Genomic DNA, 14,219 nt, shown 5'->3' with positions numbered 1-14,219 from the left:
GGGGCCGGCTGAGCCCCGCCTGTTCCGGCCTCGCCGGGCACTGAGTGGGTCGTAACACCACCGGCTCGGCCCTGCCCTCCCCCAGCCCAGGAGAAGCGTCTGCAATCCCCAAGCTGCATGCGCGGGCGGGAGGCGTGGCCAGCCCCCTGGCCAAGGTCTCACTGAGACCCTGGGCAGCTGGCACAGAGGAGCGGGCTGGCCCAGGTGAGGGGCTGGGGAGGGGTGGGGGGTCCCGGCTCTTTCCCGACTCCCCCCGAGTTCCCTGCGCTCCCGCCACAGAACCACAGGTCCTGACGGCCGACGGGGTGGGAGGTGAGTGGGCTCCGTGATGGGGCCACTTCTGGGAGAGGTGCAGGGTGATGACGGGGCAGAGGATGCCGGGGGGGGTCCAGACCCTTGCTCGCCGTTTGGATTCTGTGCTCACAGAAGGTCTAGCGCAGGCCCTTTGCGACCTGGCCTGACTCGGCAGCCACACCTGCCTGCTGTGAGGTCCTGGCATGCACTGCCCCACCCCAGGCCTCAGCTTCCTCATCTGCAAAATGGGACCCGATCCCAGGGCCACCAGGGTTATCTCCTCCTGTGTGAACCCTGTCCAGGGCGCCAGGCCTTTTGTCACCTGAAGACGTAGCGGCCACTCATTCATTCACTCTCTTATTCATTCATTCATTCATTCATTCGGTCATCCATCCCCCACACAAGCTCCGCCCCCAGCTCTGAGCTGAGCCCCAAGGGCCACAAAGATGACTCAGAGGCAGGCCCTGCCTGGGCGGAGCTCCCTGGCTGGAGGAGACAATGACAAATAGTGTAGTTGGTGCTGAGGCTGTGGGCCCAGAGGCCCTCCCCACCTGGCCTGGCTTCAGGGAGGGCTTCCTGGAGGAGGCAGCATTTGAGCTGAGTCTTTTTCAAAAAAAAAATTTTTTCTTTAATGTTTCATTTATTTTTGAGAGAGAGACAGACAGGGGCGCCTGGGTGGCGCAGTCGGTTAAGCGTCCGACTTCAGCCAGGTCACGATCTCGCGGTCCGTGAGTTCGAGCCCCGCGTCGGGCTCTGGGCTGATGGCTCAGAGCCTGGAGCCTGTTTCCGATTCTGTGTCTCCCTCTCTCTCTGCCCCTCCCCCGTTCATGCTCTGTCTCTCTCTGTCCCAAAAATAAATAAACGTTGAAAAAAAAATAAATAAAGAGAGAGAGACAGACAGACAGACAGACAGAGAGAATGAGCAGGGGAGGGGCACAGACAGAGGGAGACACAGAATCCAAAGCAGGCTCCAGGCTCTGAGCTGTCAGCACAGAGCCCGACGTGGGGCTCGAACCCACGGACCGCGAGATCATGACCTGAGCCGAAGTCGGACGCTTAGCTGACTGAGCCACCCAGGAGTCCCTTGAGCTGAGTCTTAATGTCAAATTGGGGTTTACTTGTCCTAAACGCTTTGCTGACTTCCGTGATTTCTTTCCCGCCTTCACGCGGTCCCCGTACAGGTGCGTGAGCTTTCCCTGCAGAGGGCCGGCTTCCTGTGCGTTTATCTGCAACTTAATCTCTCGCGTCAGTGGTCTAAAAACTGCCACGCTCGTTCGTTCAGGCCACGAGCACTGAGTCTGGGGGGTGCCGGAGAGCATGGGGGGGGCCCGGGGGACACGGGGAGCCCTGGGCCAGCTTCCTGGGGCTGCGTGGGGACACCTCTGCCCCCAGAGAGTGACCCACCCTCAGAGCGTGGCCTGCCTCTCTGCAGGTGTTCGAGGAGGAGCACCACGTCCTCTACCTGGACCACGGCGGCGTGATCGCAGCCATCAAGGACACCTCCATCCCCTTGAAGATCCTCAAGTAATGCCATGGGGGCCCAGCTCGGGGAGGGGGCGTTGCAGGGTGGGTGGGGTTCCTCCAGCTGGGAGCTGCTCCCGGCTAGGCCTGGGGACACAAAGAAACAGGGAATGGCAGCACAGTAGGGTCCGCAGCGGGGGGGGGGGGGGGGGGGGGGCGGGGCAGAGGAAGACTTGGGGCTTAGGGGCCCAGAGGAGGCCCCCATCCCGGCCTGGGGGAGCAAGGAGGGCTTCCCAGAGGAGGTGACTTTCAAGCATCAACAAGAGTTAGTCCCGTGGAGGAGGCAGGGCCAGCAGCATGTGTCCAGGTGAGAACAGGTTTGGATGGGCTTCTGACATCTAAGGGGCAGTTGTGGGGAAAGGAGGGCAGGTGTGAACTCTGGACTCGGAAGGCAGAGAAGGCAGAGAAGGCAGAGCTGGGGGAGCTGCTCGGAAGCCAGTATCACTTTAGTCTGAAAAACAGTTTTCTGCATTGCAAGCCGGTGGCACCGTGATATGATGAGTTGGGAGGCAGTACGCCCCTGTCCCTGGCCTGGCGACGCCTGGGCTGGGCTCAGGCACCAGGGGTGGGGGTGGGGGCTGACCTGGACGCTCCAAGCCCAGACAGCTGCGATCCAGGGGCTGAGAAGCAGCTGCAGTGTACCCAGAAGGCACGCCCAGAACGCCTTAGCTGTAGCGTTACTAAGGAGATGCGGGTGCTGCTTGGTGCCGGCGGGCGGCTGCTCTGCCCCCGGGAAGGGGTGCAGGTGCCGCCCGGACCTCTTCTCCCGGCCCCCTCGGCTGGGCAGCACTGGCCCCTGGGCTCGGGCAGGGCTGGATCCAGCAGGGCAGCTGGGCCTGGCCCCAGGGAGTGCTCCCGCCCGCCCGCCTGCGGTGGTGACGCCCCTTCTCCTGGCAGGTTCAGTGTGGACGAGGGCCTCACCTGGAGCACGCACAACTTCACCAGCACCTCCGTGTTTGTGGACGGGCTCCTGAGTGAGCCGGGGGACGAGACGCTGGTCATGACGTGAGTGCCCACGGCAGGGGGCGGGCAGGTCCCAGCCGACCCCCGGGGGGACCTTGCTGCTCCGAGGCGCGTTCGACGCCGGCCTCCCCACCCCCCTCCCTGGCCTCCTCACGCCCATCTCCACCCTCACACCTGCCTCCTTGTCTCTTACTGTCCACTGTTCCTGTCATCCCGGGGGACGTCCACCACCGGCCCAGGAACGCCTGGCTGGTGAGGCTTTGAAGCCAGTCAAGGGCCGCCGGTTCGGGGCCACCTGCCCCATGCTGCCTCTGCAGCCGCCCTCCTGCTCCCCACCCCTTCCTCCTCCCCCTCTTGTCCCTCCTCCACCCCTTCTCCCCCTCCTCCCCCTTCCTCTTCCTCCTCCCCCTTCCTCCTTCCCCTCTTGTCCCACTTCCTCTCCCTCTTGTCCCTCCTCCACCCCTCCTCCCCCTCCTCCCCTTCCTCCTCCCCCTCTTGTCCCTCCTCCTCCCCCTCCTCCCCCTTCCTCCTCCCCTTGTCCCGCCTCCACCCCCCCTCCTCCCCTTCCTCCCCCTTCCTCCTCCCCTTCTTGTGCCTCCTCCTCCCCCTCCTCCCTCTTCTTCCTCCCCTCCTCCTCCCTCCTCCCCCTTCCTCTTCCCCCTCTTGTCCCTCCTCCACCCCTCCTCCCCTTCCTCCCCACTTCCTCCTCCACCCCTCCTCCCCTCCTCCCCCTTCCTCCTCCCCACTTCCTCCTCCACCCCTCCTCCCCTCCTCCCCCTTCCTCCTCCTCCTCCCCCTCCTCCCCTTCCTCCTCCTCCTCCCCCTTCCTCCTTCCCCTCTTGTCCCTCTTCCTCCCCTCTTGTCCCTCCTCCACCCCTCCTCCCCCTCCTCCCCATTCCTCCTCCCCCTCTTGTCCCCCCTCCACCCCTCCTCCCCCCTTCCTCCTCCTCCACCCTTCTCCTCCCCCTGCCTCCTCCCCCTCCCTCTTCCCCCTCTTGTCCCTCCTCCACCCCTCCTTCCCTTCCTCCCCACTTCCTCCTCCACCCCTTCTCCCCCTCCTCCCCCTTCCTCCTCCCCCTCTTGTGCCTCCTCCTCCCCCCTTCCTCCTCCCCCCTTCCTCCTCCCCCCTTCCTCCTCCCCCTTCCTCCTCCCCCTCTTGTCCCTCCTCCCCCCTCCTCCCCCTTCCTTCTCCCCCTCTTTTCCCTCCTCCTCCCCCTTCCTCCTCCCCCTCTTGTCCCTCCTCCTCCCCCTCCTCCCCTCTTTCTTCTCCTCCTCCCCTTCCTCCTCCCCCTCCCCTTCCTCCTCCCTCTCCTCCCCCTCCCCTTCCTCCTCCCTCTCCTCCCCTTCCTCCTCCCTCTCCTCCCTCTTCTTCCTCCCCTCCTCCTCCCTCCTCCCCCTTCCTCTTCCCCCTCTTGTCCCTCCTCCTCCCCCTCCTCCCCTCTTCCTCCTCCCCCTCTTGTGCCTCCTCCTCCCCCTCCTCCCCTTCCTCCTCCCCTTCTTGTGCCTCCTCCTCCCCCTCCTCCCCCTTCCTCCTCCCCCTTCCTCCTCCCCCTCTTGTCCCTCCTCCCCCCTCCTCCCCCTTCCTTCTCCCCCTCTTTTCCCTCCTCCTCCCCCTCTTGTCCCTCCTCCTCCCCCTCCTCCCCTCTTCCTCCTCCTCCTCCCCTTCCTCCTCCCCCTCCCCTTCCTCCTCCCTCTCCTCCCCTTCCTCCTCCCTCTCCTCCCTCTTCTTCCTCCCCTCCTCCTCCCTCCTCCCCCTCTTGTCCCTCTTCCTCCCCCTCCTCCCCCTTCCTCCTCCCCCTCTTGTCCCTCCTCCTCCCTCTCCTCCCCCCTTCCTCCTCCCCCTCTTGTCCTTCCTCCTTCCCTCCTCCCCCTTCCTCCTCCCCCTCTTGTCCCTCCTCCACCCCTCCTCCTCCACCCCTCCTCCTCCTTCCTCCTTCCCTCCTCCCCCTTCCTCCTCCCCCTCTTGTCCCTCCTCCACCCCTCCTCCTTCTTCTTCCTCCCCTTCTCCTCCCCCTCCTCCCCCTTCCACCTCCCCCCCTTGTCCCTCCTCCACCCCTCCTCCCCCTTCTGCTCCTCCTCCCCTTCTTCCTGCCCCTCTTGTCCCTCCTCCTCACCCTCTTGTCCCTCCTCCACCCCTCCTCCCTTCTCCTCCCCTTCCTCCTCCCCCTCCTTCCTCTTCTTCCTCCCCTCCTCCTCCCCCTTCTCCCCTCTTCCTCCTCCCCCACTTGTCCCTCCTCCCCTTCCTCCCCCTCCTCCTTCTCCCCCTCCTCCTTCTCCCCCTCCTCCTTCTCCCCCTCCCCCTCCTCCTTCTCCCCATCCCCCTCCTCCTTCTCCCCATCCCCCTCCTCCTTCTCCCCCTCCCCCTCCTCCTTCTCCCCCTCCCCCTCCTCCTTCTCCCCCCTCCCCCTCCTCCCCCCTCCCCCTCCTCCTTCTCCCCCCCCTCCTCCTCTCCTCCATCATCATTATCATGAACTCTTGGCACCTGGAAGGGCTCAGAGGCACACTGTGCAGAGCTGACCTGACGCCCAGATGGGCCCATGCGGGGCAGGGCCAGGCCGGGGCCCGGGTCAGGCTGGGCCTTTAGGCCACAGGGAGAGCTCACCCCACTCCGGGCCAAACGCTGCACTAGGCACCGTGCTCCCTGTTGGGATCTGAGAGGCTGGGCCTGAAACAGGTGCCCAGGGCCTGACTGCTCCCACCTAGACACCGGGGAAAGTGGGGTCGGGCCCTGGAAGGCTCCTTCCTGGGCAGTCTGACCTCCCGGGGGCTCGTTCAGGCAGAGCTGACCCACAGGCCGGGCCAGGACCTGACACACTGCATTTCTACCAGGTCCCTCCTTCCTACGTGTGCCTGGCCGCACTTGGGGCAACACAGCAGGGCTCTGTGCCCTCTTCTTGCCTTGTATTGATGACGCCTGTACTGGGGAGACCGAGGGTCCCCAAAATGCACATCTACCCAACACCTGTGACTTTCTTTGGACATGGGGTCTTGGCAGATGTGATCGGCTGGGACGAGGTCACAGTGCAGTAGTTGGGGGCTGGGGGGGGCCCTAACCCCACGACCTTATAAGGAGGGGAGGGATGCCGACAGACACGCAGGGAGAGTGTGACCGGGAGGTGGAGACTGGAGGCCACGACCCCAGGACTGCCAGGCCGAAAGAGGCAGGAAGGACCCTCCCCCAGAGCCTGTGGCGGAGCCCCACCCTGCAGACACCAAAACTTCCCACTTGTGACTTCCAGGCTTCGTTGTTGTTCGCAGCCCTCGTTCGTGGAAGCTGGTTAGGGCCCCACACGCTCCCCTGCTTGGCCCGGGGCCGGGGCACCTGGGCCGTGAGCACCAGTCTCTGCGGTCAGCCTCCCTAGCTCTTGCCTCTTTCTCCCCAGTGGACTGGGTGGAGACTTCCCCAAGGCGGGGCAGGGGACAGGGACAGGCAGGGGAAGGGACAGCGCCTCCCCCCGCTGACCAGGCCCACCTGGAAGCCACGTAGGCCGCCCTTCCCTGGTCACTCCAGCATGATCTGCAACGTGCCGCCCGCTGTCCCGGGCGCCGAGGACCCCGAGGACCCCCGGAGCTGGTGGTCCGGTGGGCAGACCAAACAGAAGAGCGGCACACGTCCTCACCGGTGGGACGGAGGCTGGCTTACCAGGGCCAGCCGGGGGTGGGGGTGGGGAAGGGCCGTACAGGGCTCCAGCTGCGTCTTGGGTGTTTGGGAGCAGCTGACCTTGAACTGGGATGGGATGGCTAAGTCACGGGCTGGAGGATGAGCTGTGGGCTGAGCAGGAGCAGTGCCTTCGCACGTCATGATCGGGACCGGCCCTGCCCTGGCTCCCTCGTTCCCGGAGCAGACAGGCCCGGCCAGGACAGCGCCCGGCGGCCTGACCCCTCCCCTGCCCGCTCAGCCCGCGGTGGCCGTGCGCCCGGTGGCAGGCACGGATTTACTGCCTGGGAGCGATGCCCTGGCTGGACTCCCCAGAAGCGTCTGGTTAGTTAATTAACAGCTCACACTCCCGTCTGCCCTCCCAGCTCACGGTGGGGCCCCCGCGCTGCTGCGACCTCATCGGCTCTCCCCCTGGCTGCGACGGGCTAGGCACTCACGCTTCTGAACACCCCAGAGAGGCCCGTGCAGATGAGCCCCCAGCCTCAGGCCCAAGCTGGCGGGAAGTTGCCCGGAAAGCGCACTGCCGCCCGCCCCACCCAGGCTCCCCGGGCTGTCCTGTCCCTTCGTTAGTGGGAGGTTCTCCCTTAAAGAGATTATCTCCCTACCGAGAGACCGGTTAAGTAACCGGCCAGGCAGGCTTTGTTTGGGAGACAGGAGACCAGGGGACTGACTGCAGGGGAAGGTCAAGGCCGGGACAGAGGGAGGCTCAGGGACCTTGAACACCAGAGGAGGCCCCTGAACCAGCCTGGAGAGGTGGGAGTTTCATCCGTAAGATGAAGATAATAGTTGTCTACTTCGTGGGCCTGTCTTGGGGAGCAGAGAAATCGCTGCATGTGCGTGTGTAGCTCCTACTATGTGCCAGCGCCCTGCACAAACCATTGCTAACCTACCACCAATCCTGAAAAGGCCAGAGCCGCCGTCCCCGTTTTAAAGCCAAGGAGGATGGGGTACAGAGGGAGTGAACCTGCCCAAGGTCACAGACGTAGGAAACGGGGCATGAACCCAGGCCTGGATCAGAGCCGCCCTGTGAAAGCAAAACCCTTCTTCAAATATCAGCCTCGGACATTCAGAGCCAGCCGTCATGTGCCCAAGAAAACACTCCCACACATTTCTCCTCTGCCATTCTGGAGTGGGATTAGCATCCTTTCAGATCACGATTGACCTTCCCCAAGTATCCGGTCCCTGTCAGCACGTAGGGAAGGGGACTGAGTCCAACAGGGCGTATCACCTCCCCCACCCGGGTGCTCGACCTCTGGTAATATGTCCCAAATGCTGCAGGCTGGACTAGAGAAGGATCAAGGACGTGCAGGCTGGGCCCCCTCTTCTGTGGTGGCACTTGGAGCCCAAGTGTGGGGTATCACAGGGAAGCCCCTGAAATAGCAGCCTTTGCAAAGACGGAGGGATTTGGGTACACACTAGGTACTCAGCAGATGACTCCTGAGTGCTGACGGAGAGGAAATGGCCCAAACGGGCTGGGTGACCTTGGGCAAGTTACTCAACCTCTCTGCGCCTCAGTCTCCCTTTCTGGAAAATAGGAGTGAACCCCCTCTCACAAGGCTGTGGCGAGGATTAGACCAGAGAGCATATATGGAGCCCCCAGCACATCATGGGTGCCCCGTGAAGGTCTGGCCTCCAGAGAGCGCCCAGGGTGCTCCACTGCCCTGCCTCCTCCGCTCGCCAAGGCTGGGGCCACATGGTGGGCGGGAGATGAGCAAAGGCTGAGGTCCTTCCCATCCTGCCGCTGTGAGTCGGCGTGCCGACTCCTCACTCCGGATTTCCAGCAGTGCCTGGAAAAACAGCCTGCGGCCGGTTCTGTAGAGCCGGGGTCTGGGGCACAGCCCCCCCCCCCCCGCCCCCTGCACGGTGAGGCTGACAGAGGCAGGAAACGCACCGCCACAGCCACCTGACCTCCCGTCATTCTGCAGCACACAAGCAAGGACCGTGGGAGGCTATGGAAGGGCCCGGTGGCTGCTGGGAGCCGGGGTCCTGACAATGCACCCACTTCCTGGGTTATTGGCGGGGGGGACGTGTGGGATGACCCCCACGCGTGCAATCCGGGAGCCACAGACGATGCGGGACGGTGGTGGGGATACCAAGGCCAGGACCACATGCCTGCAGCCGGCTGGGCGCGGTGCTGGTGGGGGGCGGGGGTCCGGGACTCTGGCCCCCGGGAAGGCCCAGCCGGGGCCGGGAGGTGTCGCCGAGGCCCGCAGGGGAGGTGGCTTGCACCCCGAGTCGGGACGGGCCGGCTCAGGTGATTTCCCTCCCCTCCCTCCTCCTCCCTCTCCAGCGTCTTCGGCCACATCAGCTTCCGCTCAGACTGGGAGCTCGTCAAGGTGGACTTTCGGCCCTCGTTCTCCAGGCAGTGCAGTGAGGATGACTACGGCTCCTGGCACCTCAGCGACCTGAAGGTGGGCCGGGGCGCGGGCGGGGAGGGCCCCCTCTGCCTGGTCATCCCCCCCTGCCGGCACGGCCCCAGGAACCTGACCTGCCGGCCGGACGGCTTCCCGGAACCCCGGCGGCCCCGGACGTCCAGTCCTTCTGCCGGGTTCTCCGGCCGCCTCGTGGGGCCCGGGCTGCTCCGGGCTTGGGTCTGCAGCCGGGCTCAGGGGTACCGCAGGCCCCGACCCCACTGCGGAGCCCGTGCGCTTGGGATCCGGGAGCCGTCGTAAGATGGGAGGGCAACACAGTGCCTGCATCGTGTATCACCCAACGCCCCACTGGGGCATGGGGCAGCCCCACCCCGTAACCTCAGGCACGCAAATGTTTCTAGAACAAATAATGGGATGGTCGCACTAAGTGAAATAAATGAGGGCTGGAAACGGCCCTTGCAGCCCAGACCAGGTTGTGCCGCCCGAGGTGTGACGGGGAACCTCGGGGTTTCAGCACGGGCGGCTCCCACACCACCCACGTCACCCTGCCCGTCGCAGGGAGGGGGCGGCGCCTGTTGGGAGGACAGGCTGAGGACTGGCTGTGTGTCCACCTGTACCCTGAGGGCTGTGGCTCCTGCACCGGGCGTGCACCACGAGGGCCGGGGGTGGGGAGGGGGGGACTCAACAGACGCCTGCTCTCCTGGTCTCCAGCCGCCCTGTGACCCCAGGGGGAGCTTGTACGCTGTGGGGGCTCAGTGGATGCTTGTGGGTTGGGATGGGAGGGAGGCTGCCCCAGCTTGACCTCAGCCACGCCACTTGCCCTTCTGGGCCTCGGTTTCCCCATCTGTGAAAGGGGACACTGCCTTGGTGGCCGCCCGGGGGTTGAGAATCAGCTATTTTCGGGGAAGGACAAGATCAGCAGCTCCAGATAATGGAGAGTGGTCGACCCTTCTCGGCCAGCTCCTTATACCGCGCTCCCGCTGCAGGGTGACCGCTGCATCATGGGCCAGCAGAGAAGTTTCCGGAAGAGAAAGCCCACGTCCTGGTGCGTCAAGGGGAAGAGCTTCACGTCTGCGCTGGAGGCCCGGGTGTGCCGGTGCCGGGAGTCAGACTTCCTCTGGTGAGGACCGCACCCGACACGGGCCTCTCGGGCGTCCTAAGCAGCTTCGCCCAGCGCGGGTCTGAGTCACGCTCCTCCTGCCGCCTTATTCCGTGCGTTAGAGCCAAGACTCAGTCCAGCGGCGTCACGGAAGGGCGTTAAAGACCTCACGGGCACGTGTGCACAACCACCGCCGTGGCCTGCTCACAGGTGGGAGGGGATGCCAGGAATAGGGGAGGGCATCCCGGGGGCGAGCGGCGCCCACCCAGCCCTTCTCCGACTTCCAGAATCTGGTTCACAAAGCTTCTGGCCCATCGTCTGCCTCCCTGGCCGTCCTTACCCCTTGCCCTCCAGCTCCCCCTTGCGTGCTGGCCACCTGGCCCTGTACCTCCCTGCACCAGCATTGGAGGGGCCCCCTGTGTGGTGCCCCTCCCCTCTCTTTCCCTGCCTGTCCACTGCTCTGCTGCTCTTTCTTTGAGATTCAGTGCACCTCCTCCAGGCGGCCCTCCAGGACACCCACACTGGGCTCAGTGTTCTCTTATGAGTTTCCAGAATCCCCTCTGCATCTCTTCTCACCTGGAACGTAACTGTTTTCAGGCTGGACAGGGCTATATGGACTTGCCTGTGTGTCCCCACAAATGGGTGCATAGCAGGCCCTTGCTGTGAGGTCCCCACCCCCAAACTGTCTCCCATCCCCTCCCGGGCCTGCCTCCTGACTGCTGTTCTCTCCTCCTCCAGCGACTACGGATTTGAGCGCTCTCCCTCCTCGGGGTCTGATGCCAACAAGTGTTTTGCCAACTTCTGGTTTAACCCCCTGTCCCCGCCAGATGACTGTGTTCTGGGCCAGACCTACACCAGCAGCCTCGGGTGAGTGTGGCCCAGGCCTCTCCGCGTCGCTCCCCGGGGCAGAGCCACAGAAAGAGAAGTCGGCTGAGGCTGTCCTATTTGCTGGGCTCCCGAGACTTCAACCCGGGCACCAACCCCACAGGGTGTCCGATCTGAGCCCACGTGGGGCAGCATCAGGGAGGGAGTGTGCTTTGAGCTGGCTCTGAACTGAGAACAGAAGTGACAGGCACGTGAAACGACAGACCCGCAGGTTGGGAGGCCCCAAGACACTCTGTTTCCCTTTGAGGAAGTCGTGAGCGGGAAGAGAACCTCAGTGGACTTAATAGAAAATCCCCGTTAGGACCCTCGGGGGAGGGGGAGGGACAGGACAGAACTTGAGGAAGCAGGACTGGAAGTTGCAAGCTTTGGCCTCAGCGGCATAAACTCCACCATCCGTCCATCCGTCCAGCCATGTACCCATCATCCCTCCACCCACCTATCCATCCGTCCTTCCATCCTTCCTTCCAACCATGTACCCATCATCCCTCCACCCAGCCATCCATCCGTCCTTCCATCCTTCCTTCCAGCCATGTACCCATCATCCCTCCACCCACCCATCCATCCGTCCTTCCATCCGTCCTTCCAGCCATGTACCCATCATCCCTCCACCCAGCCATCCATCCGTCCTTCCATCCTTCCTTCCAGCCACGTACCCATCATCCCTCCACCCACCCATCCATCCGTCCTTCCATCCTTCCTTCCAGCCACGTACCCATCATCCCTCCACCCACCCATCCATCCGTCCTTCCATCCTTCCTTCCAGCCACGTACCCATCATCCCTCCACCCACCCATCCATCCGTCCTTCCATCCTTCCTTCCAGCCACGTACCCATCATCCCTCCACCCACCCATCCATCCGTCCTTCCATCCTTCCTTCCAGCCACGTACCCATCATCCCTCCACCCACCCATCCATCCGTCCTTCCATCCTTCCTTCCAGCCACGTACCCATCATCCCTCCACCCACCCATCCATCCGTCCTTCCATCCTTCCTTCCAGCCACGTACCCATCATCCCTCCACCCACCCATCCATCCGTCCTTCCATCCTTCCTTCCAGCCACGTACCCATCATCCCTCCACCCACCCATCCATCCGTCCTTCCATCCTTCCTTCCAGCCACGTACCCATCATCCCTCCACCCACCCATCCATCCGTCCTTCCATCCTTCCTTCCAGCCACGTACCCATCATCCCTCCACCCACCCATCCATCCGTCCTTCCATCCTTCCTTCCAGCCACGTACCCATCATCCCTCCACCCACCCATCCATCCGTCCTTCCATCCTTCCTTCCAGCCACGTACCCATCATCCCTCCACCCACCCATCCATCCGTCCTTCCATCCTTCCGTCCAGCCACGTACCCATCATCCCTCCACCCACCTATCCATCCGTCCTTCCATCCTTCCGTCCTTCCCCTGTCCATTCACCTGTCCATATCCCTTCCTTCCCTCCCTCCAGCAGTGCCAGCCTCTCTGGTGCACCCACTAGGGTTTGGCAAGCAGAGACTCCTGTCTGAAGGGTCAGCGCCAGGTCCCACATCAAGGGTGAAGGGTTGCACTCTGGGCACTAAGGTGCTGGGTGTGGGTAGATCTTAGAGTGTAGTTTCTTCTAAATTACTCCAGTGTGTTTTGCATGATAAACCTCTGAATGTGTACTCAGTGGCTGAGCTGTGGGGGCAGGAGGGGCCTCCAGACCCAGGGAGGTGGGCATATCCAGGCACTTTGCCAATGATGCTAGTTTTAGGGGCCCCGAGTCCGGGTGTGGCCTGAGGGAGTTTCACATGAGCAAGTCAGATGATGCCACCCCTGCCGTGGTTTGCCCAGGGTCTCCTAAAAGGCTTACCAGAGCCCATGGGTCTCTGCCCCCCCAACTCCTTTCCAGCCTCCTCCCAGCCCCGCTCCCCACTCTGGCTCCAACCACCTACCACAGGACCTTTGCCCTTGCGGGTCTCGCTGCCCAGATGCCCTTCCCTCTCCTGCTTACCCTCCTGATTTCAGCTGAAAGCCTCTCTCTCAGGGACCCACTCCCAGAGCTTGCCAGTGGTGATTTAACCGCGATGTGGGAGGCGATCCGTCTCCCCCACTTGGCAAGGGCCGGGCTGTGGGAGGGGAACCCTTCTGCAGCAGATGCATGGCACGAAGGAGCGGGGGCGTCCGGTGGCCCGATTCTCAGCAAGGCCCCAGTCGCACCCTCGGCCACAGCGAGAGCAGGCGCTAGGGTCGTGGGAAGCACCGTGACCAGACACAGAAGCAGCCAGCGAGGGAGGCAGGCCCTGGTCACCCCACCCTGAGCCTGGCTTCTCAGCTCCCACCCGGGGCAGCGATGACAGGGGTTAGCGGTGGCTCTCGGTGGGGCCGGGAGGAGGCCACCAGAGGAGCCACGGGCCCCACACCCCGGCGGGGACTGGCTGGTGGCGAGCCCAGACCCTGACCCTCCCTCCGGCCGCAGGTACCGCAAGGTGGTGTCCAATGTGTGCGAGGGCGGCGTGGACCCGCGGCAGAGCCCCGCGCCGCTGCAGTGCCCGCTCACGCCGCCCCGGGGCCTGCGGGTCAGCATCCGCGGCGACGCGGTGGCCGTGCGGCCGGGAGAGGACGTCCTGTTCGTGGTGCGGCAGGAGCAGGTGAGCCGCGCGCTGTCCCCGCAGAGGGCAGCTTCCGCCAGGCGAGCAGGGGGCGCGCGTGCGTGCGTGGGCGTCCCCTCTGCCTCCAGCCGGTTTCTTCCAAGCCGGGGAGCTGAGTGGACCGGAAGTCCCTTCCCCGGGCCCAGTCCAGCGTGGAAAGGAGGAATCCCCTCCACGATCCCCAGGGGGCGGTGGAGTAGGGTATGGGGGAGGGGTCTCCGTGCCGCCGGCAGTGGCGGGGACACTTCCGTGCACGGCCCCGTGTGCGCCTTACTGGACTCTTGCTTCTAAGATTTATTGGCCCCTGTGGGCAGCAGTTTTTTTAAGTTTATTTTGAGAGAGAGTAAGCAGGGGAGGGGCAGAGAGAGAGGGAGACACAGAATCTCAAGCAGGCTCCAGGCTCTGAGCTGGCAGCACAGAGCCCGACACGGGACTCGAACCCACAAACTAGGAGATCATGATCAGAGCTGAAGTCAGACGCTTAACTGACTGAACCACCCAGGCGCCCCTGTATTCTGATTTTAAAAAGAATTTATGCTCATTGTAGAACATTTGAAAAACACCTAAAATGTCAAGAATATAAATATCACCAAAACTCCTGTTGCCCCCAAGGTAACAACTGTTAAGTTTTGTATTTTCTTCTGGCCTTTTAAAAAGAATATATAGCATGCTTAATTCTTGTGATTAGACAGGTAACAAACTCACTGTAGAACATTCAAAACCAGAAATCACAAAGACTTACCAACACGCAGGACATTCCAAACAACAAGAAAGCACAGAGGACAAGGCTGTTCCCCCTGGAGGGAG

General features: G+C 63.4%; 1 protein-coding gene across 1 annotated transcript in view; it reads left to right on the top strand.

Moving 5' to 3' along the window:
* Positions 1 to 14,219, top strand: part of SORCS2 (sortilin related VPS10 domain containing receptor 2) — a 458,118-nt gene that overhangs the window by 423,366 nt on the left and 20,533 nt on the right. The window contains exons 13-18 of the mRNA XM_047091738.1: positions 1,727 to 1,818; positions 2,713 to 2,820; positions 8,727 to 8,847; positions 9,795 to 9,928; positions 10,646 to 10,774; positions 13,241 to 13,412. Of these exons, the coding sequence (XP_046947694.1) occupies positions 1,727 to 1,818; positions 2,713 to 2,820; positions 8,727 to 8,847; positions 9,795 to 9,928; positions 10,646 to 10,774; positions 13,241 to 13,412 (756 nt within the window). The remainder of the gene's footprint in view (positions 1 to 1,726; positions 1,819 to 2,712; positions 2,821 to 8,726; positions 8,848 to 9,794; positions 9,929 to 10,645; positions 10,775 to 13,240; positions 13,413 to 14,219) is intronic.

This window comes from Lynx rufus, unplaced genomic scaffold (genome assembly GCF_022079265.1).
Source record: "Lynx rufus isolate CCGP_SWC_20201006 ecotype Redwood Valley unplaced genomic scaffold, mLynRuf1.p SCAF_3, whole genome shotgun sequence".
NCBI classification, from domain to species: Eukaryota; Metazoa; Chordata; class Mammalia; order Carnivora; family Felidae; genus Lynx; species Lynx rufus.
This window is presented reverse-complemented; position numbering and strand designations above follow the sequence as displayed.